This window comes from Macaca mulatta, chromosome 7 (genome assembly GCF_049350105.2).
Source record: "Macaca mulatta isolate MMU2019108-1 chromosome 7, T2T-MMU8v2.0, whole genome shotgun sequence".
In the NCBI taxonomy this organism is placed as follows: domain Eukaryota; kingdom Metazoa; phylum Chordata; class Mammalia; order Primates; family Cercopithecidae; genus Macaca; species Macaca mulatta.
In genome coordinates, this window is record NC_133412.1 from 104,284,144 (window position 1) to 104,309,901 (window position 25,758).

A 25,758-nucleotide genomic window follows, 5' to 3' on the forward strand; every position below is an offset into this window, starting at 1 on the left:
TTTATTTATTTATTTTTTTGGAACAGAGTCTCGCTCTGTCACCCAGGCTGAAGTGCAGTGGCGTGATCTCGGCTCACTGCAACCTCTACCTCCTGGGTTCAAGCGATTCTCCCGTCTCAACCTCTGGAGTAGCTGGGATTACAGGTGTGCACCACCACATCCAGCTAATTTTTGTAGTTTTAATAGAGACGGAGTTTCATCATGTTGGCCAGGCTGATCTCAAACTCCTGACCTCAGGTGATCCACCTGCCTCAGCCTCTCAAAGTACTGGGATTACAGGTGTGAGCCACCACACCCAGCCATAATTTCTTTTTTTTTTTTTTTTTTTTTTTTTTTGAGACAGCATCTCGCTTTGTCCCCAAGGCTGGAGTGCAGTGGCAGGATTTTGGCTCACTGCAACCTCCGACTCCCAGGTTCAAGTGATTCTTGTGTCTCAACTTTCCAAGTAGCTGGGACTACAGGCACCACCTGCCACCATGCCCAGCTAACTTTTCTATTTTTGTAGAGAAAGGGTTTTACCACATTGCCCAGGCTGGTGTCAAAATCCTGTGCTCAGGAGATCCACCCTCTTTGGCCTCCCAAAGTGCTGGGATTATAGGCATGAGTCACTGTGCCTGGCCCCAGTTTTTATTACTGGCCCCAGTTTTTATTTATATTCCATTGTAAATACCAGAATTTAAGTATTAGTTTTATATCATTACTTATTTCAATTAACAATGCATTAGAATGTTTATATATTATTTATCTATCTCTCTCACATACTGAGGCATTATGAGTAGGAATCTTTTTATGCACTTTAAAAACATAATTAATTTAATCCACACAACAAAATCTATGAGGTGGGTTTTACTATCTCGAATTTACAAGTGAAGATATTGAGAGATAGATCAGTCTACTAAGATCACCAAGCTAATACATTACAGAGCCTGTATTCAAATTCTCTCTCTTAATCAGCAGATGATACATAATACTTACAACATAAAATTTTTCTGTTTAACACTATTATATAAATTTTGAACATGTAGTTTACAGTCTTTTCCATTAAAAATAGCACTATTTATTTTTGTGGAAATAGTTTCTTCACATTCCTTCAATACAGAGGGATTCTCAGATCTAAGAGCCTAAACACTTTCATTAAGTATTGAATGTGTATGAGTACTGCATTCGTATTGGCAAACTGATTCAAAAAAGGCTGTTAACACCTTAAATTATCACTAAATATGAGTATCTACAATACTCCTCTTTACTTAAAAAAATTTCTAATTTTTTAAGTTTCTCAATTGTCGAATAGGTAAAAATGATACCAAATTTTACTTATCTCTAAAATGTTTTGCTTTTTACTAGTAAGGAATTTTTTTTTTTTTTTTTTTTTTTTTTGAGACAGCATCTCACTTTGTCACCTAGACTGGAGTGCAGCAGCACAATCTTGGCTCACTGCAGCCTTGACTGCCCAGACTCAAGCAATCCTCCCACCTCAGCCTCCCAAGTAGCTAGGACTACAGGCATGCACCACCATACTCAGCTAATTTTTGTGCGTTTTATAGGGACAGGGTTTCACTATGTTGCCCACGCTGGTCTCAAACTCCTGGATTCAAGCAATCCTCCCACCTCAGCCTCCCAAAGTGCTGGGATTACATGCATGAGCTAACATGCCCAGCTAGGAAATATATTTTCCTATATTAATTTTTTGCTGTTTCTTCTTGAACACTGTGCCTTAATTTCATTGGCTACTTTACTCAAATGGCTCTGAAATTTTTACGATCAATTTGTATATGCCCTTTATATAATAAAGACAGTATCCCTTTGTCATATTTGCTAACAAATACCCACCTGCTGGCAAATTTATTTAGATTAAAAGTTTCTATTCTGGGACATCTGTGGCTGCAGTTAATACTGTTTCTGGTATGTAGTAGTTTTATGCTTTTTACATAAAAATAAATTTAAAAGGACATATTTGGCTAATGCAAATAAGATTCTAAAGTAAGCCAGGCATAGTGGCTCACGCCTATAATCCCACAGTTTGGGAGGTCAAGGCAGGGGAACTGCTTAAGCCTGGGAGTTCAAGACCAGCCTGGGCAGCAAAGCAAGGCTGTCTCTAAAAATAAAAATTAGTTGGACCTGGTGGTGTGTGCCTGCAGTTCTAGCTACTCAAGAGGCTGAGGCAAGAGGATACACTGTGCCATGGAATTCAAGGTTGCAGTGAGCCATGATCACATTATTGCACTCCAGTCTGGGTGACAGCAACACCCTGTCTCAAAAAAAAAAAAAGAAAAAAGAAAAAGCCAGGCTGGGTGTGGTGGCTCACACCTGTAAACCCAGCATTTTGGGAGGCCAAAGTAGGCAGATCACGAGATCAGGAGTTCAAGACCAGACTGGCCGACATGGTAAAACCCCATCTCTACTAAAAACACAAAAAAATTAGCCAGGCATGGTGGTGTGTGCCTGTGATCCCAGCTACTCAGGAGGTTGCCGTGAGCCGAGATGGTGGCACTGCACTCCAGCCTGGGCAACAGAGCAGGACTCTGTCTCAAAAAAACAAACAAACAAAAAGCCGTTCTTCCTATCAAGGTCTGATAAACATTCAAGTATATTTTCCTTTGCTCAGAGGTTCGGAGGGGCTCACGCCTGTAATTCCAACACTTTGGGAGGCCGAGGAGGGTAGATCACATGAGGCCAGGAGTTCAAGACCAGCCTGGCCAACATGGTGAAACCCCATCTCTACTAAAAAAATACAAAAATTAGCTGGGCATGGTGGTGCATGTCCTTAATTCCAAGCTCCTAGGAAGGCTGAGGCACGAGAATTGCTTGAACCTGGGAGTCGGAGGGTGCAGTGAGCCAAGATCATGCCACTGCACTGCAGCCTAAGTGACAGAGCAAGATTGTCTCAAAAAAAAAAGTTTTGGAGGACAGGGAAAAAAAAGTATCTTATCCTTTTTCTTTTCCTAATACTTTAGTTTTTAAGTCTTAGAATTTTTTTAGATTTAAAATATAAGATAAAAGATTAGGGTGATTTTTAAAATCAAACTACAAAGCAGATATTCCAGTACCACTTAGTAAATAGTACTCCCTCCCGTGAATGATCTGAGAAACATTCATTATAATACATTCAATACCTATATATAACTGGCTATATTGGGGGGACTATTTTATTCCATTGATTTACACACTATTCTGCTAGTTATCATAAAGGTTTCATTGCTAAAGGGTTACACTAACTTTTCAGATTTTTCTTTAATAATCTCACCTATTTATTCTTCCAGATGAACTTTGGGATCTGTCAAGTTCTAAAACAAATTCTGTAGTTATTTCCTTTAGAACTGCATAACCTACAAATTAATTTTAGAAGAATTTATGTCTTTAGATTATTTAATGTTTTCACCCAAGAACAACTTCCCACTATATCCCACCAAGTCTACTTTTTTCTCTCAAACTGTTTAAAAAAAAATACTGGGCCAGTCGCAGTGGCTCGCACCTGTTAATCTTAGCACTTTGGGAGGATCACTAGAGCTCAAGAGTGATCCTCTTGAGGATCTGGGCAACAGTCTGGGCAACATAGTGAGACCCTGTTTACATAAAAAAAAAAAATCAGCCGGGTGTGGTGGTGCTCGCCTGTAGTATCAGCTCCTTGGGAGGCTGGAGAATTGCTTGAGCCCAGGAGGCTGAGGCTGCAGTGAGCTAAGATCATACCACCGCACTCCAGGCTGAGCAGCAGGGTAAGATCCTGTCACAAAAAAAATAAAAAATAAAAAATAAAAAGAAGGAAAGAAAGAAAAGAAAACCAGACCACACACGGTGGCTCATGCCTGTAAACCCAACATTTTGGGAGGCTGACATGGGAAGATTGCTTGAGCCTAGGAGTTTGAGACCAGTCTGGGCAACACAGCAAGACTTCATCTCTACAAACAAAACTTTTTTTAATTAGCCAGGTGTTTAGCCAGGCATGGTGGCTTGCATCTGTAGTCTCAGCTACTTGGGAGACTGAGGTGACAGGATCGCTTGAGCCTGGGAGGCAGAGCCTGCAGTGAGCCAAGATTGTGAGCCTTCTAGCCTAGGTGACGGAGTGAGCCACCCTGTCCTCCCCCAAAAAATTAGCTGGCGCAGTGGTGCACAACTGCGGTCGCAGGTGCTTGGGAGGCTGAGGTGGGAAAATCCCTTGAGCCCAGGAGTTTGATATTGCAGTAAGCTATGAGCACTCCACTATACTCTAGCCTGTGCGACAGTGAGACCCTGCAGCTAAAACATTGTTTAAAAATGTCTAAAGGGCCGGGCGCGGTGGCTCACCCCCTGTCATCCCAGTACTTTAGGAGGCTGAGGCAGGCAGATCACTTGAGGTCAGGAGTTCAAGACCACGCTGGCCAACATGGCAAAATGCCATCTCTACTAAAACTACAAAAATTAGCTGGGCATGGTGGTGCATGCCTGTAATCCCTGTTAAACCCTTGGGAGGCTGAGGCAGGAGAATCACTTGAACCCAGGAGGCAGAGGCTGCAGTAAGCCAAGATCATTTCACATGGCCTACAAAAGCCTTCACAGGTTATAAAAAGCTCCTCTCTACTTTCTTAACGTTACTCTCTGAGCTTTCCAAATGTATCCTGTACTCCATTAATACTGAAATATTTGCAACTGCTAACAAAACACACTCATTCAATCATTCAGTAAGTATCTACTGAGGACCTAAGGATCAGGCCCTATTCTATACCTCCTTGCCTTTGTAGGAATGCAGCAGTACATAAGGTACTTGAATCTCACCAGTTCTCAGGGTGCTTACCTTAAAGAGACAATAAAACAAACAAAAGCCCCCAAAAAGCAGTATTTCAGATAGTGTAACCTTTTTTTTTTTTTTTTTTTTTTTGAGATGGAGTCTTGCTCTGGTGCCTAGGTTGGAATGCAGTGGCGCCATCTCAGCTCACTGCAACCTCCGCCTCCTGGGTTCAAGCAATTCTCCTGCCTCAGCCTCCTGAGTAGCTGGGAATATGGAAAAGCGCTACCACATCCAGTTAATTTTTTAATTTTTCATAGAGATGGGTTTTGCCATGTTAGCCAGGCTGATTTCAAACTCCTGGCCTCAAGTGATCCACCTGCCTCAGCCTCCCAAAGTGCTGGGATAACAGGCGTTAGCCACCGCACCCAGCCAAGATAGCGTAAGCTTTGTAAAGTCAGTAAAACATTATTGATAAAAAAAAGTGTAACAGGCGCCGGGTGTGGTGGCTCAAGCCTGTAATCCCAGCACTTTGGGAGGCCGAAACAGGCGGATCACGAGGTCAGGAGATCAAGACCGTCCTGGCAAACACGGTGAAACCCCGTCTCTACTAAAAAATACAAAAAACTAGCCAGGCGTGGTGGCGGGCGCCTGTAGTCCCACCTACTTGGGAGACTGAGGCAGGAGAATGGCGTAAACCCGGGAGGCGGAGCTTGCAGTGAGCTGAGATTCAGCCACTGCACTCCAGCCTGGGTGACAGAGCGAGACTCCGTCTCAAATTAAAAAAAAAAAAAAAAAAGTGTAACAGGGTAAATTTAAATCAGGGAGACAGACTTCAATTGATGTAACATTTGAACTGAGATCTGAATGATAAGAAGCAAACACCCATTCAGAAGATCTGGGGACAGAAAGTCTCAAGCAGATGACAAATAAGTACAAAAGCCCTAAGGCAAGGATGTGCTTGGAGGGTTCCACAAATAGAAAGAAGGCTAGCATAAGTGTAATGGGCCAAATATTAGGTAATACTCAGGTGGAGAGCTGGGTTGGGATTATCTAAGAACTTGCAAGCCTAAGGGTTAAGAAGCTGAGTTCTAGTTAAAGCCAACTGGAAGCTATGAAGGATTCAAACTAGAAAGTAGTGTGATATAATTATGATTTAAATATATAATTCTCAAGCCAAGTGCGGTAGCTCATGCCTGTAATTCCAGCACTTCAGGAAGCTGAGGCCAGAGGATTGCTTGAGCCCTGGAGTTAAGACCAGCCTGGGCAAGATGGCCAGACCTCATCTCCACAAAAAAATAAAAACATTAGCTGGTGTGGTGGTGCACACCTGTAGTCCTAGATACTCAGTAAGCTAAGGTGGGAGGATTCCTTGAGCCCAGGAGTTCAAATATGCAGTAAGCTGTGACTGTGCCACTGCACTCCAGCCTAGACAAGACAGCAAGACTTTGTCTCTAAAAAAATTAAGAAAAAAAAAAAAAAAGTACATAATTCTCAGGCCAGGGCCAGGTGCAATGCAGAAGCTCACACTTAGAATCCCAACACTTTGGGAGGCCAAGGCAGAAAAATCAATTGAGGCTAGGAGTTCAAGACCACCCTGGGCAAAAGAGCAACACCACGTCTCTACAAAAAATTTAAGAATTAGTCAGGCAAGGCGGTATACATCTGTAGTCCTAGCTACTTGAGAGGCTGGGGTAGGGAACTGCTGGAGCACAGGAGTTCAAGGTTACAGTAAGCTATAATTGTGCCACTGCAATCCAGCTTGGGTGACAGAGCAAGACTTGTCTCTAAAAATATATATGGTCAGGTGTAGTGGCCCATGTCTGTAATCCCAGCACCTGGGAGGCTGAGGTGGGCAATCACTTGAACCCAGGCATTTGAGACGAGCCTGGGCAACACGGTGAATCCCCATCTATACTAAAAGTACAAAAAATTAGCTGGGTACGGTGGCACACTTGTAGTCCCAGCTATTCAGGAGGCTAAGGTGGGAGAATCACTGGAGCCCAGGAAGTCGAGGCTGCAGTGAGCCATGATCCAGCCACTGCACTCCAGCCCGGGTGACAGCGATATCCTGTCTCAAAAAATTAAGTAATTAAAAATATATATACACACACACATCTACAGATATAATTCAGCCTAATATGTACAAACATTGTAAAAGAGCAAGAGAGAAAAAGCAGAATGACTAATTAAGAGGCCACTACAGTGATCAAACCACTGTCTTTGAGGTTTGGATCAGAGTACTGACTAGCAAAAGATGAAAAGAAATAGCAAGCTATGGATGCACTGTAGAGGGAGAGCCACAAGGAGTTCCTGATGGATGGATTTATACCTTCATGCATTTGCACATACTCTTCTTCACCCATGCTTCCAAATCTGTCTACCTAGAAAAATCCTAAGTGTCCTTTAAACCACAATTTAAATCTCACCTCTGCATAAAACTGTCTCCAATCTGTCCAGCCCAATTAGTTGTTAAATCATCTATATTCCCAGAGAACCTTGAATATGTGCTTAATCTACCACTTATCACTCTGTGTTTTACCCACATACAGCCTTACTAGCCCACAAGGGGAAGAGTAAGCAAGAGCCAAGTCTCATCTATCTGTATAACTCCTCCAGTGGCCATCTCATACTGCCCCTACCAACAGGCTTCCAAAAATCTCAGTAAGTGTTTGCAATACTTATCAAATAGAGATTTAATATTCAGAGACCTACCAAAAATTTGTTAAGAATCTAGGAATCTTTTCTAAACCTCCCTCCTCTTCATTCAGATCGTCAGAAGAAAAGATAGGACTTCCCACTTCTGATCTAATTTTTATTCTTACCATACCTTTTTAACATTAAAATAAACCTCAAATCCTTCTGGAAAAGGGAGATAAATAAAACCATATAATTGGTGTAATTTGACTAACACATACAAATAGTATGAATAACTACCTTATTGAAGGCAGCATAGTTTGCTGAAATGTTTGTGCAAACACTGGCAATAACCTTTTCAAGTATATGGGTGCCATTTCCGGATCTCCTTTGGGCTCATTACATTCTTCTTCATCTTTGTTTGTATCTTTCTTTTTCTTATCATCTCCTTTATTAACTGGACACATCCAATCACCTGCGGACAAATATTTTTTAAAGAAATACTTTTTTGGAAATTTTTGCTTTCAAGGAAAAAACCTTAAGATATATCCAACTTCGAACAATAATTATCTTTAATTAACAAATAAACTGAAATTAGAACACGGTTTCAATTATGCTTGCAATATTGAAGAGCATCAGTAACTTCAATGAGCTCAATAACAAATTAAGGAGGTAATTTTGGATATTCCACTTGGTTCCAAAAATTATTTCACAGAGCTTCTGGATTCAACTCTCTGAAAACTTAAAACTTTTGTCAAACTACCCTATCTAAACACCACCAAAGTATTCTTTATCTGACATTCTCATATTTCTTGAATTTCAGATTTTGGTCATTCTGGAATCAGGCAGTCATGGTCTCAAAGAACATAGAAGATTAAGCTGTTAAAGGTTTATCAAATGTAAGGATATACATATATAATTATTTGACTTCATAGGAATAGTTCATTTATATAATGTTAATGCGTCTACAGAAAGCTATGGAAGTGAAAGATGAAAAATAACAGCAGATGGCTTAAAAGGAAAAGAATGTAGCACTCACCTGGAGACTGAAGAATAGCTACTACTTCACTATGACCCCTTTCTCGAGCTTTATCTAATGGAGTTTTCCCATCTTCATCTCTCAGATCTGGATTTGCACCATGTCGTAACAGAGTCTAGAGAAGAAAAGCATTTAATTTGAATATAACAATACTTTATTTTTTTGACATCCAACTATGTAAACGAAAGATTTTCCAGAATTACTTAATCAAGTAGGTGGCAATCCAAATCTCTGCCTTTGCACTTAGTACCTTAAAAGCAGCCTATTCTATAATCCCAGCACTTTGGGAGGCCAATGCGGGTGGGTCACCTGAGGACTGAAGTTCAAGACCAGCCTGACCAACATGGAGAAACCTCGTCTCTACTAAAACTACAAAATTAGCCGGGCATGGTGGCGCATGCCTGTAATCCCAGCTATTTGGGAGGCTGAGGCAGGAGAATCGCCTGAACCCGGGAGGCAGATGTTAAGGTGAGCCAAGATCGCACCATTGCACTCCAGCCTGAGCAACAAGAACGAAATTCCATCTCAAAAAACAAAAAAGCAGCCTATTCATATCTTGAAAAACTTACAAATTAATTGTACTTGGTTATTTATCATCTTCCCAAATTAAGTATGTTCCATCTTAACATGTCACTTTCTCCATCAAACCCCACCTCCCAATTTCTTTAAGACAGGTACTGTTATAGTTTATGACCTGACAATCAACAACATCGCCTCCTATATACTGCCAATTACCAAGTTAAGTCCAATTAAATTTTAGACCAAAAAGTCAACCAGGTGTGGTGGCTCACACCTGTAATCCCAGCACTTTGGGAGGCTACATCGGAGGATCACTGGAGGCCAGGAGTTCAAGATCAGCCTAGGCAACATGGTGAGATCTCATCTCTACGAATAAGTAAATAAATAAATCATAAAATAAAAATAAAAATTAGCCAGTATGGTGGCACACGCCTGTAGTTCTAGGGACTCTGGAGGCTGAGGCAGGAGGATCACTTGAGCCCAGGAATTCAAGGTTACATGAGCTATGATTGTGCCACTGCATTCCAGCCTGCGAGACAGAGCAAGACCCTGTTTCAAAAATAAAAGTCATCAATATATCCATCTATACCCACTAACACCTTAAACCTTTCATAATTTCATACCCCAACTACTTAATCACAATGGCTCAATAAAAACTTTTTTGTTAACGGTTGACTTTAAAAGCACTTGAAAGGGAAACTCTAAAACCTCTTTGTTTACTTAGTATTAGTCACCCTCAGAAGCAACATTCTCTCTAAAAACTAACCAATTCAAACAAACAGAATTCAGGCTTGAAGAGGCCACCGTTCTCAGGCTAGAAAGCTACTAACCTGTTATTGAAAATTTTGTTGTAGTGTAAAGATGACAATAATAGCAGCTACCATTTGAGCACCTACAATATGCTGGTAACTACAGTAAATCTATACAATATTGTTTCTAATTCTCACAATAATCTTGCTAAGAATATATACTTATTTTACAGATAAACTTAATAAATTGTCCAAGGTCACACAGCCTTTTTTGTGCATAAGCTGAGACTTAAATCCAGGTATGCCCAACTTCAGAGTGGACTAACCTCGTACTATGCCAAATAACTTCACAATTGGCAGATTATAGACATCTAGTTCATATATTTGATGTAAACCTTTTCATTTAACCTCTTTGAACCTCAATTTCTCTAACTATAAAAATAACTCTCAAAAATCCTTTGCTAGTCTGAGTCAAGTGATTCTTGTACAAACAGAGTATCTGGCTGGGTGCAGTGGCTCAACCCTATAATCCCAGCACTTTGGAAGGCCAAGGCAGGCAGATCACCTGAGGCTAGGAGTTTGAGACCAGGCTGGTCAACACGGCAAAACCCTGTCTCTACTAAAAGTACAAAAATTAGCCAGGCATGATGGCACACGCCTATAATCCCAGCCACTCAGGAGGCTGAGGCACCAGATCGTTTGAACCCAGGAATTCAAGGCTGCAGTGAGTTGCTACTGTGCCACTGCAGTCCAGCCTGGGTGACAGAGCAAAACCCTGTCTAAAAAAAATTTTTTAAAAAAGGGACATTTTATTGATTAATACAAACAGCAGAAAATATAGGCAAAGTTATTCATTGCCAAGAGTAATAAATTAGAAACAATCACATGTTCAACACTAGGTGACTAGTTGAATAAACTTGTAGTATAGGATATGCATGAGAACTTTCTCTACATGAGAACTTTTTTTCTAATTTATATTATTAAGTAAAAAAACAAAGTACAGGTGAGTGTATAAGAAAAGGAGGAAACACATATATATATATGTTATTATTGAATCTGCATTAGGAAACACTAAAAAGAAACACTTGTAGTGAGTAAGGGGGAATGAAGTGGATGGGGATGGCATGGAAATAAAAGGTTTTATATCATTCTAATTTTTAAACCATGTAAATGTTAAAAATTAGTAATTTTAAAACCTAGACTTTACCTTTGCTACTTGAGGTCTTCCAAAACATGCAGCATAATGTAATGATGATGACCTTTGACCTCTATTAACATCTGCACCTCTCTCACAAAGAAATTCTACCTGTAAAATGATAACGAATCATAAAGCTGCTTTTTATTAATATATCTATCTTTAATTTAAATACTAGCTTTTATTTATTAGCTTACCATTTCCTGAGTTCCAAAAGCAGAGGCCCAGTTTAATAGAGTCTGACCTACATCATCCATAAAATTTACTTCAAAGGCTGAAATTTTGAAGAAAAAAAGAAAATGTATTTTTAAAGTCAATAATATAAAACTTTTCTAAAGACTGAACCATTTTAAGATTGTCATTAGTCATCATCTAAATAAAGAGCCAAGAGAGTGTTTTATTTTATTTTATTTTTTTTTTTTTTGAGACGGAGTCTCGCTGTGTCTCCCAGGCTGGAGTGCAGTGGCGTGATCTCGGCTCACTGCAAGCTCCGCCTCCCGGGTTCACGCCATTCTCCCGCCTCAGCCTCCCAAGTAGCTGAGACTACAGGCGCCCGCCACCACGCCCGGCTAGTTTTTTGTATTTTTAGTAGAGACGGGGTTTCACCATGTTAGCCAGGATAGTCTCGATCTCCTGACCTCGTGATCCACCCGCCTCGGCCTCCCAAAGTGCTGGGATTACAGGCTTGAGCCACCGCGCCCGGCCGAGAGTGTTTTAAATATTTAGTTCAACTATAAAGTAGTACATAATCAGAAACCTGAGGTCAGCTAAGAAAAAGTATTTAAGGCCAGGCACGGTGGCTCACACCTGTTATCCCAGCATTCTGAGAGGCCGAGGTGGGAGGATCACTTGAGGTCAGGAGTTCAAGACCAGCATGGCCAACATGGTGAAACTCCGTTCCTACTGAAAATACAAAAATAAGCCGGGTGTGGTGGCACATGCCTGTAATCCCAGCTACTCGGAAGGCTGAGACAGGAGAATCACTCAAGCCCAGGAGGCAGAGGATCAGTGAGCCAAGACTGTACCACTACACTCCTGCCTGTGCAACAGAGCAAGACTCTGTCCCCACTGCAAAAACAAGAAGAAAAAATATTTGAAAATTTTTAAGCCACTGGGGATTCACAAGGCTTTAAGTCTTAAAAACAAACATGAAATAAGAAAGGAAAACACTAAATACACAATAAGGCAGTAGTTGCTAAAAGCGGCTAATCCACATCTATAATCCAAAGAACACAGAAGAACAAATCTGATGACCCAGAAGCATCTTTCAGGAATTTGTATTTGCTGATCACCTCATGCAGCAGTCAAAAAAATCTGCATTATTATAATTCATTCACATCAGTTTCCATCAATCTTGAGAAAATCTTAGAATTTACAAAATCTCCTTCAGGTAATAAAACAGAAATTTCAAACTTTATAGAAGTTTTACTCATTCAACAAGCATTTATTCAGGTTTCACCATGAACCAAGCTGATAATTACACAATTATACACAAGGAGAGTGGAGAATAATATTGAAGGGGTGCCACTTTGTTATCTGGATTTCTAAGAGTACTGTCCAAAATCTAGGAACTGCCTATATGCTTATCTCACAACTTTCTTTTTGTATTCAAAAAAAATATTTTCTGACCTCCTGTGTCAATTGCATCTATAAGTGCATCGGTATCTTTACTTCGAATACAATCTATCAGCTGCCGATGTGAGCGCTCCCCAGAACTATCTAATCTCCGGAGTCCTGGGATTCTGCCTGTAGATCCAGCACTAGACTTTGGCAAAGCTTTTCGTCCTTCAAATAATAGCACCAAGAGAAGGTCAACCAAACGCATAGTATCAAGCACACATCTTTCATCACCCTGCAATGCACTTTCAATTGAATCTGGAAGCTCCGACCTCAAAAGATCCTAGAAAGAGAATGGGAAGAAAGAAGTTTAATATATTAGCATTATATAAAAACACTTTTTCTGAAGATAAAAAAGCAAAGATTCAAAAACATTCTTACATGTGTTACTACCGGAGAGCCTCTGCAAAGTGTTGAGAGCAGACTTACAATTGTTGACACCTGATTACTCAATTTGGAATCTGCAGTGGTGGAAGGAGCTCCTGTGGTGCTGCGACCTGGTTTACATGCTGATGATGGTCCTGATACAGTACCACCAGCAGCAGCCATTCGCGATAACAGCTCCTCAGTTAATCCATGCTTGGCTAATGGAGCTGGGTCAACACCACGACGGGTAAATCGGTCAGCCAGTGATGCAAAGCATCGCAGAGCTCCATCTGAAACCTAACAATGGGAAGAAAATGCCCACAGATAAAATTCACCCACAAAGGGTTAGTAATGATCATTTCAATACTGACACTACAAGAAAGGCAACTGTAGCAAAGTGATTAAGCATGTGATCTGCCTAGATTTGAATCATAACTCCATATACTGCTAACTGTATAATCCAAGGAAGTTACTTAAACTGCTTAAGGCCTCAGTTCCCTCATTTGTAAAATGGGGATATTAATGGTACCTATATTTCATTGTGTTAGCTTAAATGAGGTAACACATATAAAGAATCTAGATGGAGAGTAAAAGCTCAAAAATATTAACTATTATTATGTGTACTTTTGTCATGATAATCTATATCAACTGAAAATAACATCTGAACAATAAAAAGGCATTAAAAGTCAAGTTTTATTTTCCAAAGTATGCTAATTCAGTAAGGGTTTACAGGTAAGATTATAAATACTGTCTTATGCCTGGCGCAGTGGCTCAAGCCTGTAATCTCAGCACTTTGGGAGGCCGAGGCTGACGGACCACAAGGTCAGGAGTTCAAGACCAGCCTGGCCAATATGGTGAAACCCTGTCTCTACTAAAAATACAAAAATTGGTCAGGCATGGTGGTGGGTGCCTGTCATCCCAGCTACTCAGAAGGCTGAGGCAAGAGAATCTCTTGAACCCGGGAGGCAGAGGTTGCAGTGAGTGAAGATCATGCCACTGCACTCCACCCTGGGCGACAGAGCAAGACTCTGTCTCACAAAAAATAATAAAAATAAAAAATACTGTCTTATTTACTTTAAATGAGATCTATCTTAAGTCAACAAAATCAGGTCAACAAAACTGCACCAAGTCAACAAAATTATACCCAGTACAAGTACAGCTGTAAAAATATTTTTATGGTATTTAAATTTTAAGAATAAACATATATCACATCTATAATCTGAAAAGTTTCATTCCCAAAATGGAGATTACCACGTGGAGAGATGAGAGAAAGAAGATGGAATTACCTCTATTTCATCAAGTGAAAAGTACAAATTAATCATAATTATAAATAGGGGACACTACAAAAATCACTTTCTGAAAATGGAAAGTATATAACAGCAACTTATTTACCTGATGATCTTCATGTTTTAATAAACTAGACAGAGATTCTACACAAATTTCTAAAGAAGAATCCTGAGGCTCCATTTTGCCACAGAGTCTTGATACCACAGCCATGGCAGAGTGCAAGGTGTCTTTATGAACTAGATGTCCACTGTCACGAATGAAGGTAAGCACACAATTCAAACCACCAGCCTCAAAGACTGCTCCTGACTCCCGAGTACATATCAGTTCTAATACCTATAATAGTAAAACAAACGTAACGAAAGAATGCAAGCCTGATTTTCAAGAATCACATAAATAATGCACTCTCCAAATTTATTAGTGACACATTAAAAACAGAACAGTGAAACAAATGAAATTGATGTTAATAATATATTTTAGATGGGTGTGGTAGCTCACATCTGTGATCCCAGCACTTCGGGAGGCCAAGGTGGGCAGTTCGCTTGAGCCCAGAAGTTCAAGACTAACCTGGGCAACATGGCAAAATCTGATGTCTACAAAACATACAAAAATTAGCCAGGCATAGTAGTGGCATGTGCTATAGTCCCAGCTACTCAGGAGGTTGAAGCTAGAGGATCACTTGAGCCTAGGAGGTCGAGGCTGCAGTAAGCCATGATCACACCATTGCACTCCCATCCTGAGCAAGAGAGTGAGACTCTGTCTCAAAAAATAATAGTAATAGCCAGGCGCAGCGGCTCACGCCTATAATCCCAGCACTGTGGGAGGCCCAGGCGGGCGGATCACTTGAGGTTGGGAGTTTGAGACCAGCCTGACCAACATGAAAAAAATCCCATCTCTACTAAAAAATATAAAGTTAGCCAGGCATGGTGGCACATGCCTCTAATCCCAGCTACTCAGGAGGCTGAGGCAGCAGAATCACTTGAATCTGGGAGGCGGAGGTTGTGGTGAGCCGAGATCGTGCTACTGCACTCCAGCCTGGGCAACAAGAATGAAACTCCATCTCAAAAATAATAATAATAATAATAATATTTTATTTAACCCAATATATCCAGGCATCATCATTTCAACATGAAATCAATATAGAAAATTACTGATATATATTATAGTCTTTTATGTATAGTCTTTAAAACTGCAAGTATACTTTATACTTATAACACATCTCTATTTGGAGTGGCCACATTTGAAGTGCTCGGTAGACTCACTTGGCTACCATACTGGACAGTGCAGGTTTAGAAAGTGAAATCTGTATCGCAAGCTAAAGAACTACAAGTAATTTAGCAAAAGCTTGTAATAATACTCTAACACTATTTGTCTTTTTCATTCTCATTCTCATGAGTCTAGGGTAACATTTTCCAGAAGCTAAGCATGGTGTGATATTGTACTATACTGAATGCAGAAGCAGATAGGAGATCCAGCTGTCTACTGTAAAGACAGAGTGTTCTTAAGAGACTTGCAAAAATGCCTAACAATTCCAGTCTTCTCACTAACTTTATTTTAAAAAGTTATTTTTTGGCCGGGCACGGTGGCTCATGCCTGTAATCCCAGCACTTTGGGAGGCCGAGACGGGTGGATCACGAGGTCAGGAGATCAAGACCATCCTGGCTAACACGGTGAAACCCTGCTTCTACTAAAAATACAAAAAATTAGCCAGGCGTGGTGGCGGGCGCCTGTAGTCCCAGCTACTCGGGAGGCTGAGGCAGGAGAATGGTGTGAACCCAGGAGGCGGAGCATGCAGTGAGCCGAGATCGTGCCACTGCGCTCCAGCCTGGGCAACAGAGCGAGACTCTGTCTCAAAACAAAACAAAAAAAAGTTATTTTTCATTAAAGCTATTATGTATAACATGTAATTACTTTAAGATAAATATTTTAAATTTATCAGTTTCAGTATCTAATATGCTAAATAAATAGACAAAACCTATATAAACAAAAGCTCTTTGGGTATCCTCAATTATTTAAGACTTGTAAAGGGATCCTGAGACAAAAAATTTGAGAACTGCTAACCTAAAGCGGCAAGAATCATAAAAAGAATGAAGCAGAAATCATAAAATAATAATAATAATAATAATCAGGGGCTGGCCACAGTGACTCAAGCCTGTAATCCCAGCAACACTTTAGAGGCCAAGGCAGATAGATCACCTGAGGTCAGGAGTTCGAGACCAGCCTGGCCAACATGGTGAAACCCTATCTCTACTGAAAATACAAAAAATTAGCCAGACATGGTGGCACACACCTGTAGTCCCACCTACTCAGGAGGCTAAGGCAGGAGAATCGCTTGAACCCAGGAAGCAGAGGTTGCAGTGAGCTGAGATTGCACCACTGCACTTCACCCTGGGAGACAGAGCAAGACTGCCTCAAATAAAATAAAATAAAATCATGTAAAATCTAAATGTATTAATTTAGTACTAAATGTAAAATATAGTACTAATGCTTTTAGAACTACACAAAGTTTTAGAGTTACATAAAGACAACAGCTTACGCTACAGGGAATACAGCAAAATAGTTAAATCCCTGGGCCCTAGAACCAGACTTCCTAATCTTCAAATTCCTAAACTTTAAGTCTTGGCTCTGCTGCTCACTACTCCCAAGTACGTTCCTTAACCTCAGTATACTTGAATTTTTTTCATCTGTAACATAGAAATGATAATATTCAGCAGGGGGTGGTAGCTCACGCCTATAATCCCAGCACTTTGGGAGGCCAAGGCAGGGGTATCACAAGGTCAAGAGTTCAAGATCAGCCTGGCCAACATAGTGAAACCCCGTCTCTACCAAAAATACAAAACAAATTAGCTAGGCATGGTGGTGGGCACCTGTAGTCCCAGCTACTTGGGAAGCTGAGGCAGGAAAATCACTAGAACTGGGAGGCGGAGGTTGCAGTGAGCCGACATTGTGCCACTGCATCCCAGCCTAGGCAACATAGGGACTGTCTCAAAAAAACAAAAAAAAGATAATATTCCTGGCACCAACCTATCCTGTATAGAGTCGCTGTGAAGATTAAATGAGTTAATACCTTAAAGTGCTCAGAATAATGCCTAGCACTGGTGGGTGGTGGTGGCTGTTGTGGTGATTGTTACTACTATAATACAAAATTATTTGGGGTAAGAACAGGGATAACCTATCTCTAAGAGACTACCAGGAACTGAAGTGCACTGAAGCAGCACAGAACATAGCAATGACCTACAGTTTTCCTTCTAAGATAAGATTTCTTTTCCCAAGCCTATGGGACCTCCTTTGGTACCACAAGGGTTCTGATTTCCACTGTTCTCAACTACTCTCAACAAAGTAAGACTGAAAATAGGAAGAATTTTATTTTTTAGTAAATATATTTTTCAGTCTCTAAGTGATGTTTAAATGAGCCAATACTCATCCCTGAGAGGTCCGAGAAAAATAAGTAATGAGCCAATAAATAACACTTACCTTTACACATTGTTCAGCTAAGTCTCTGCTAGTCCTGTTGTTAAGTTCAACTACAACCAAACGATTACAAAGTGCTTTTATAGCTCCATCAACCCCAACAATCCTTCGGGTACATTCTGCAGATACATCCAAGTAGTATGTTATGGCACGGGCTGTCACCTCTAATACATTGTCTGGAGCACTTTCATCAAGAAAAATTTTGCAAAGGGCTGGTAAGAAAGTGCGAGGAGGACATCTGTAGTGAAAGAAATCATATTACATCTAGGGTTATTAAATTCTTAACAGCAAAATATTAAGAAAATAACAGAAAATAAAAAGTTATAATGTAACATACTGTGCTCAATACCACGTCTGAATGTTTATTAGGTAATATTTCTCACATTGTTTCTGCTTCCATAGTAATACATGCTAATTTCATCACTGTTGAAAATACCAAGGTGTAAATGGTTTAAAATAGCAGCATTAACTTGAAACCATGTTTAAAAAAAAAAAAAAAAAAAAAAATCGGCCAGGCATGGTGGCTCATGCCTATAATCCCAGCACCTTGGGAGGCCGAGGCAGGCAGATCACCTGAGGTCAGGAGTTGGAGACCAGCCTGCCCAACATGGTGAAACCCCATCTCTACTAAAAATGCAAAAAATTAGCCGGGTGTGGTGGCAGGCACCTGTAATCCCAGCTACTCGGGTGGCTGAGGCAGGAGAATCGCTTGAACCTGGGAGATGGAGGTTGCAGTGAGCCGAGACCGCGCCACTGTATTCCAGTCTGGGCAACAAGAGCAAAACAAACTCCATTTCAAAAAAAAACACACAAAAAATTCAATACTCACCTCAAACATGAACTGCTCTATAAGACCTTCCTTAACCTCCCAAATACTTAAGTGGTACTTTCATGTTCCTTAAACTTCATAAAAGCAGCACATATACTGTTTAATACATCCCTTTATTTCTTATTCACTTCAAAGTCCCAGAAGGCCAGAACACTGCTCAATTCATATTTTTCAGAAAGAAGCACTGATTTGGGGTCTAAAAGACTGGGGTAAAAAAAAGAACAGCAACTGTGTGACTTTTCTGCGCCTGTTTCCTTTCTTGTAAAGCACAAGTAATAGCTAAATAACACCTACTTTAGGCCAGGCATAGTGGCTCATGCCTGTAATCCTTGTACTTTGGGAGGCCAAGGCGGGTGGATCACTTGAGGTCAGGAGTTCAAGACCAGCCTGGCCAACATGGTAAAACCCCATCTCTACTAAAAATACAAAAATTAGCTGGGCGTGGTGGCACATGCCTGTAGTCCCAGCTACTTGGGAGGCTGAGGCAGGAAAATCACTTGAGCCCGGGACAGGGAGTTTGAAGTGAGCTGATATTGTGCCACTGCACTCCAATCTGGGTGACAGAGAGAGACTACGTCTCTAAATAAATAAATAAATAAATAATACTTTTATATGGTTATGAAGATTAAATGAAATAATACCCATTAAAAACAGCTCAGTGTCTAGCATATTAAACTAAACTTTAGTCCCCATCCTCTCTAACAGTCTAATACTTATTACACAAACCTGTACAAGACAGTTCCATCAAAAACAGAATTTCTGAGATATCAGTAATACTCCCTATATTTTATCAACACTTAAAATATGAAAAGATCATAATTTACATTTAGTAGAAATCTCAGCTATGTGACATCAAATGCATTATTCTAATTTCTCTAGACAGACTAAACTATAGCTACAGATAACACAAAGGGTAATATCCTCAACATTTTAATGGAATAATTTATCATCCCATTTTTAGTGTATGCAAATGAATATTTCCCATACCTTTAGTAGCCTTTAAGAAATATCTGTATGAGGCCGGGCCTGGTGGCTCACGCCTGTAATCTTTGCACTTTGGGAGGCCGAGGCAGGTGAATCACCTGAGGTCAGCAAGACCAGCCTGGCTAACATGATGAAACCCCGTCTCTACTAAAAATACAAAATAATTAGCTGGGTATAGTGGCGGGCACCTGTAATCCCAGCTATTCAGGAGGCTGAGGCAGGAGAATTGCTTGAACCCGGGAGGCAGAGGTTGCAGTGAGCTGAGATCACACCACTGCACTTCAGCCTGGGCAACAAGAGCAAAACTGCATCTTAAAAAAAAAAAAAAAAACTCTGTATGAATGTGAAAGTACATCTAACTCTATGGTTCAATATCGGCTTAGATGACTCTTAACTTAAAGGGTTCAGAGGAAAGAATACTGTCAAAAAAATTTTAGGGCCAGTATGATGGCTCACACTTGCAGTCTCAGCACTCTGGGAGGCTGAGGTAGTTCAAGATCAGCCTGGCAACATGGCAAGACTATTAAAAAAAATACATAAAAATAAAACATTTATAGAAGACATCTTTCATGCAATGACTAAGTAATCATTGATTAAACACAGGTTTTTGTTTGTTTTTTTGACAGTCTCGCTCTGTTGTCCAGACTGGAGTGCAATGGCATGATCTTGGCTCACTGCAGCCTCCATCTCCCACGTTCAAGCAATTCTTGTGCCTCAGCCTCCAGCACAGCTACAATTACAGGCGCACGCCACCACACCCAGCTAATTTTTGTATTTTTACTAGAGATGGGGTTTCACCATGGTGGCCAGGCTGGTATTGAACTCCTGGCCTCGAGTGATCTGCCTGCCTCAACCTCCCAAAGTGCTGGGATTACAGACATGAGCCACTCCACCCAGCCAGAGGTGTTTTTTATTAGCCAGCAACACTGGCAACCTATGATATGTAGTCATTTGTAATATTTCTAAGTCAGGAATTAAATGCCTTGAGGCTAGGTTGTAAGAGCTAGTCCCATAGTTCTCAGGTAAGGTCACAAAACGGCCTAGCATATCAGAATCTTAAGCCTTGTTAGAGCATAATACATATGCTCTACATATGCATATGTAGTAGACGGAAGAAATGAGAAGAGACTGTTACAGTGTTAATACTAAAGAAAAAACACGGTCTAAAAGAGTAATGTGTTTTCTTTAGAAAATACTAGTTTGTGAATAAAGAATAAAACGATGAAGTTGATAGTCCAAGTATCAAATGACAAGAACAGATTTACCATACGCTTTATATTAATACAATTATTCATCCATTTTTCTTACCCAGGGTAAAAACCGCACATCAAAAAATAAAATAAAATTTAAGAGCAATGCTTAGTATAAACTTAATACATTTCATGGGGGAATGCAGTATTTGTTAATTTGGGGAATAATAGTTCCTGTTGTGTTCCCTAAAATGTGATGAATTTCCTGAACAAGTGTAGTTAAAGAGCCAGTTTAGGCTGGGCACAGTGGATCACTCTGTAATCCCAACACTTTGGGAAGCCAAGATGGGAGGAGTGCTTGAGTCCAGGAGTTCGAGAACAGCCTGGGCATCCCAAGTAGACCTCATCTCTACAAAAAACCAAAAAGCTAGCCAGGCTGGTAGTGCGCACCTGTGGTCCTGGCTACTCGGGAGGCTGAGGCAGGAGGCTCACTTGAACCAAGGAGATCAAGGCTACAGTGAGCCATGATCACACCTATGCGCTCCAGCCTGGGCAACAGAGCAAGACTCTGTCTCAAAAAACAAAAACAAAAAAAAACACAGTGCCAGTTTAAAAAAGGTAAAAACCCAGAAAGCTCTAACCTCATAGGGTCTCAGATTTTAATTGTGATCAACCGTGTTCCTAAGAAATATCTGTTGTGCCTTTGGCTATTGGCCAAAACAATCATTTTTTCAGCTGTTGAGTTACTTTTTCAACAGTAAGAAGGTATTTGGGGCATATTCCTTCATATGTAAAATGCACTGTTTTTTTTATATCAAGGTCTCAAGGAAAATCAAAGGTGGCTTTTTTCCTTTTTTTTTTTTTTTTTTTGAGACAGTCTCGCTCTGTTACCCAGGCTGGAGTGCAGTGACACCATTTCGGCTCACTGCAACCTCCACCTCCTGGGGTAAAGTAATTCTCCTGCCTCAACCTCCTGAGTAGCTGGGACTATAGGCGCCTACCACATGCCCAGCTAATTTTTCTACTTTTAGTAGAGAATGGGGTTTCACCATGTTGGCCAGGCTGATCTAGAACTTCTGACCTCAAATGATCTACCCATCTAGGCCTCCCAAAGTGCTGGGGTTACAAACGTGAGCCACTGCGCCCGGCCTCTTTTTCTTTTTTTTTTTTCAGAGAGGGTGTTGCTCTGTCGCCCTGGCTGGAGTGCAGTGGTGTAATCAGGCTCCTGTAGCCTCAACCTTCTGGGCTCAACCTTCCTCCTACCTCAGCCTCCCAAGTAGCTGGGACCACAGGTGTATGCCAACATGCCCAGCTAGTTTTTAAAAAATTTTTTGTAGAGATGCGGTTTTGCCATGTTGCCCAGGTTGGTCTCGAATTCCTGAGCTCAAGCAATCTGCCCACCTCAGCCTCCCAAAGTGTTGGGATTACAGGCATGAGCCACTGTGCCCAGCCAACATTCCTATTAAACTAGTTATATGATAATGAGTTTTTCTTTCTATGAGTTTTGCTAATAAAAACTCACATTACTGGCCGGGCACGGTGGCTCATGCCTATAATCCCAGTACTCTGGGAGGCAGAGGTGGGCCTATCACGAGGTCAGGAGATGAAGACCATCCTGGCTAACACAGTGAAACCCCGTCTCTACTAAAAACACAAAAAAATTAGCCAGGTGTGGTGGCAGGTGCCTGTAGTCCCAGTTACTCGGGAGGTTGAGGCAGGAGGTCATGGCATGAACCTGGGAGATGGAGCTTGCAGTGAGCCGAGATCACGCCACTGCACTCCAGCCTGGGCAACAGAGTGAGACTCTGTCTCAAAAAATAATAATTAAATCAAACAAACAAACAAAAACTCACATTACTATAAGTTACTATTATGAATACATTAATTGCCAATGCAAAAGGAAATCAGCTGGATTAGGCAGACTCCTTGCATTTACGTGATACTTCCTGTAATAGGGCCACTAATTTATGGCAAATACAGCCAAATCCTTGAAAATTATCTCTTTAATATGAAAACTTAACTAAAATTTACTTTATACACAAGAAAGGTAAAAAAAAATCCCAAATCAGATTCCTAAAAATAAAGCAAGAAATTTGATGTAAAACTCAGTAACCCTCTAGCAATCAGTATGTGAAAACATATACATTAAAAATGTATTACACAATTTGTTATATTTTATTTAAAATATACATAAATATAATTACACTGTATTTACGTGAACTGTATTAGCAAAAAGGTATACATGAGTAACAAATTTTTGAAAGTTAACTCAAAGTTAATGTACTTGGATATCTCTCATGCTAACAATACTTACATAATGGAACAGGTAAATTTGCTCTAAAGTTTATTCTGTTATAAATTCAGTTGCTCATAAATGAGGTTTTAAAAATAAACAACACAGTTTTTTTTCGTAATGAATTCAAGGGTATATTATTTCCCCTTTGTTTATCTATTAATTTATAATAGACTACCACAGCAAATAAAATTTCCAACACATAAGAAATTTTAGCATATGAAATTCAAGATTAGTCAAAATTATCTGAAGTAAACAATGTTAACTCAAATTCAGATAATTCAGTCTTCAGAGGAGAGAAATTCTGCTGAACTCAGTGGAGGGCCTTTTAAGTCAAAAGCTATTCCAATAATTTTTTGTCATCACAACTCAACTGAAAACTTATAAGAATTCTTGAAATAGTAAATTTTCTTTTTTTTTTTTTTTTTTTTTTAAAGACAGGGTCCCACTCTGTCACCCAAGCTAAAGTGCAGTGGCACGATCTCGGCTCACTGTATCCTTGACCTCCCAGACTCAAGCAATCCTCCCAAATCAGCCTCCCAAGTAGCTGGGACCACAGGCATGCACCACCACACCCAGTAATTAATTGTTTTTATTTTTTGTAGAGACAAGGTCTTGCTATGTTGCCCAGGCTAGTCTTGAACTCCTGGGCTCCAGCGATCTTCCCGTCTCGGACTCCTAAAGTGCTGGGATTACAGGTGTGAGACACCACACCTCGCCCAAAATAATAAAATTGTAAGTAGTTATAAAGACATATCATTCAAGTGAAAATAGATGTAATCATTATCTTACACATAATTCTAAAAACTTTTCTTTAAGAAAACTTTAAAACACTATTAGAAGATTCCTAACAAAAGTACTCAATTAAAGTACAGGTTAAGTCGTGCACAGTAACTCACTCCTGTAATCCCAGCTACTCAGAAGGCTGAGGCAGGATGATCACTTGAGCCCAGGATTTCTAGGGCAGCCTAGGCAAGATAGTGAGATCCCTGTCTCTAAAAAATGATTAAAAAATAAGGCAGCTGGGTGCAGTGGCTCACACCTGTAATCCCAGCACTTTAGGAGGCTAAGCCAGGTGGACCTCTTGAGCTCCTAAGAATTCAAGACCAGGATGGACAACAAAGTAAGACCCCATCACTACAAAAAATACAAAAATTAGCCGGGCAGGGAGGCGTGCACCTGCGGTCCCAGCTACTTGAAAAGCTTAGGTGGGAGGATGACTCGAGTCTAAGAGGCAGAGGTTGCAGTGAGCCAAGATCACGCCACTGCACTCTAGCCTGGGTGACCCACACACCCTGTCTCAAAAAAAAATTAGCCAGCATAGTGGCACATGTCTGCAGTACCAGCTATTTGGGAGGCTGAGGCAAGAGGATCACTTGAGCCCAGGAGTTCAAGGCTGCAGTGAGCCATGATCACACGCAACGCACTTCAGCCTGGGCAACAGAGTAAGATTCTCCTAAAAAATGTACGTGTAAATATACATATATATACACATACACACATATGCATATAGGTTAACAGTATTTATTCACAACTGAAAAGCCAATTACAAAATCTCAAAAATCTAACTATAAATCAAGCAAACACACAGGAAGAAAATGCCAACATTAATTACTTAATTCTAAAAAATACAGATAGTTGAGAGAATTGTATTACCTGAAAGTTCACATTGAAACTACAACAAATAACTAGTGTCATTTCCTAATAGATATATGGCTGGATATTCTGCTTTAATATAGCCATTGTAATTTAAACACGTAAGATATAAAAACTGATGCTTCTGGCCAGGCACAGTGGCTCAGGCCTGTAATACCAGCATATTGGGAGGCCAAGGCAGACGGATCTTGAGGTCAGGAGATCGAGACTATCCTGGCTAACACGGTGAAACCCCGTCTCCACTAAAAATACAAAAAATTAGCTGGGCGTGGTGGCGGGCACCTATAGTCCTAGCTACGCGGGAGACTGAGTCAAGACTTGGGAGGCAGAGCTTGCAGTGAGCCAAGATCGCGCCACTGCACTCCAGCCTGGGCGACAGAGCAAGAGAGACTCTGTCTCAAAAAAAAACAAAAAACAAAAAACAAAACAAAAAAAATTAGTGCTTTCACTGTTAGGGAATTTCATAGCATCATTTCAGAGAAACCCTGTGTTGACAGATAATTCAACTTGAGTCCAGGCATGGTAGCTGATGCCTGTAATCCCAGCACTTTGGGAGGCTGAGGTGGGCAGCTCACTTGAGCCCAGGAGTTCAAGACCATGCTGGCCAACATAGTAAAACCTCGTCTCTACAAAAAACACAAAATTTAGCAGGTGTGGGGGCACGCGCCTGAGGTCCCAGCTACCCAGGAGGCTGAGATAGGAGGATCACATGAGACCAGGGAGGTCCACACTACAGTGAGCCATAATCATACAGTGCACTCCAGCCTGGGCAACAAAGTGAGACCCTGTTTAAAAAAAAAGATAATTCAACTTGACCTTTGTGGTTATTGGACAAGCACTTGACTACCTTCTATGAGCAAAACTCTCAAATCCCTTGCCCCATTTCTGGCTAAATGAACGACCACCCACATTCCCTAGGTCTGAATCTATGTCAACAGGGATTGACAAAGAAAAAATATTCACATTATCAGGAAATTTGACCTCACTATAAACTTACGATCACCAACCTTAGATGAGCACAATACCTGATAATTCTGCTACATTTCTTTCACGGTCTAGAATGAGTATTTTCTTCAATTTTCCCTCGATTTATGACTCCCCTGGTTTTCCACTCCAGCCTCCTTCCTAGATTCCCTCGTCATCTTTGTTATCTCTTTAATTACCTCTTTAACGGATTTCATCCATTCTCTTAGTTCATACACCACAAATATAAATCTCATCTACATAGCA

At 40.6% G+C, this 25,758-nt stretch overlaps 1 protein-coding gene across 26 annotated transcripts in view; it reads right to left on the reverse strand.

Annotated features, from left to right (window-relative positions):
- The window catches only part of HECTD1 (HECT domain E3 ubiquitin protein ligase 1), a 112,469-nt gene that overhangs the window by 62,102 nt on the left and 24,609 nt on the right, over positions 1-25,758 (reverse strand). For all 26 annotated transcript variants that reach the window (XM_077938616.1, XM_077938612.1, XM_077938615.1 and 23 more), the window contains 8 exon segments: positions 17,580-17,814; positions 14,214-14,441; positions 12,837-13,118; positions 12,468-12,738; positions 11,036-11,112; positions 10,851-10,949; positions 8,376-8,490; positions 7,637-7,811 (listed from right to left, as the gene is read on the reverse strand). In XM_077938616.1, the coding sequence (XP_077794742.1) occupies positions 7,637-7,811; positions 8,376-8,490; positions 10,851-10,949; positions 11,036-11,112; positions 12,468-12,738; positions 12,837-13,118; positions 14,214-14,441; positions 17,580-17,814 (1,482 nt within the window).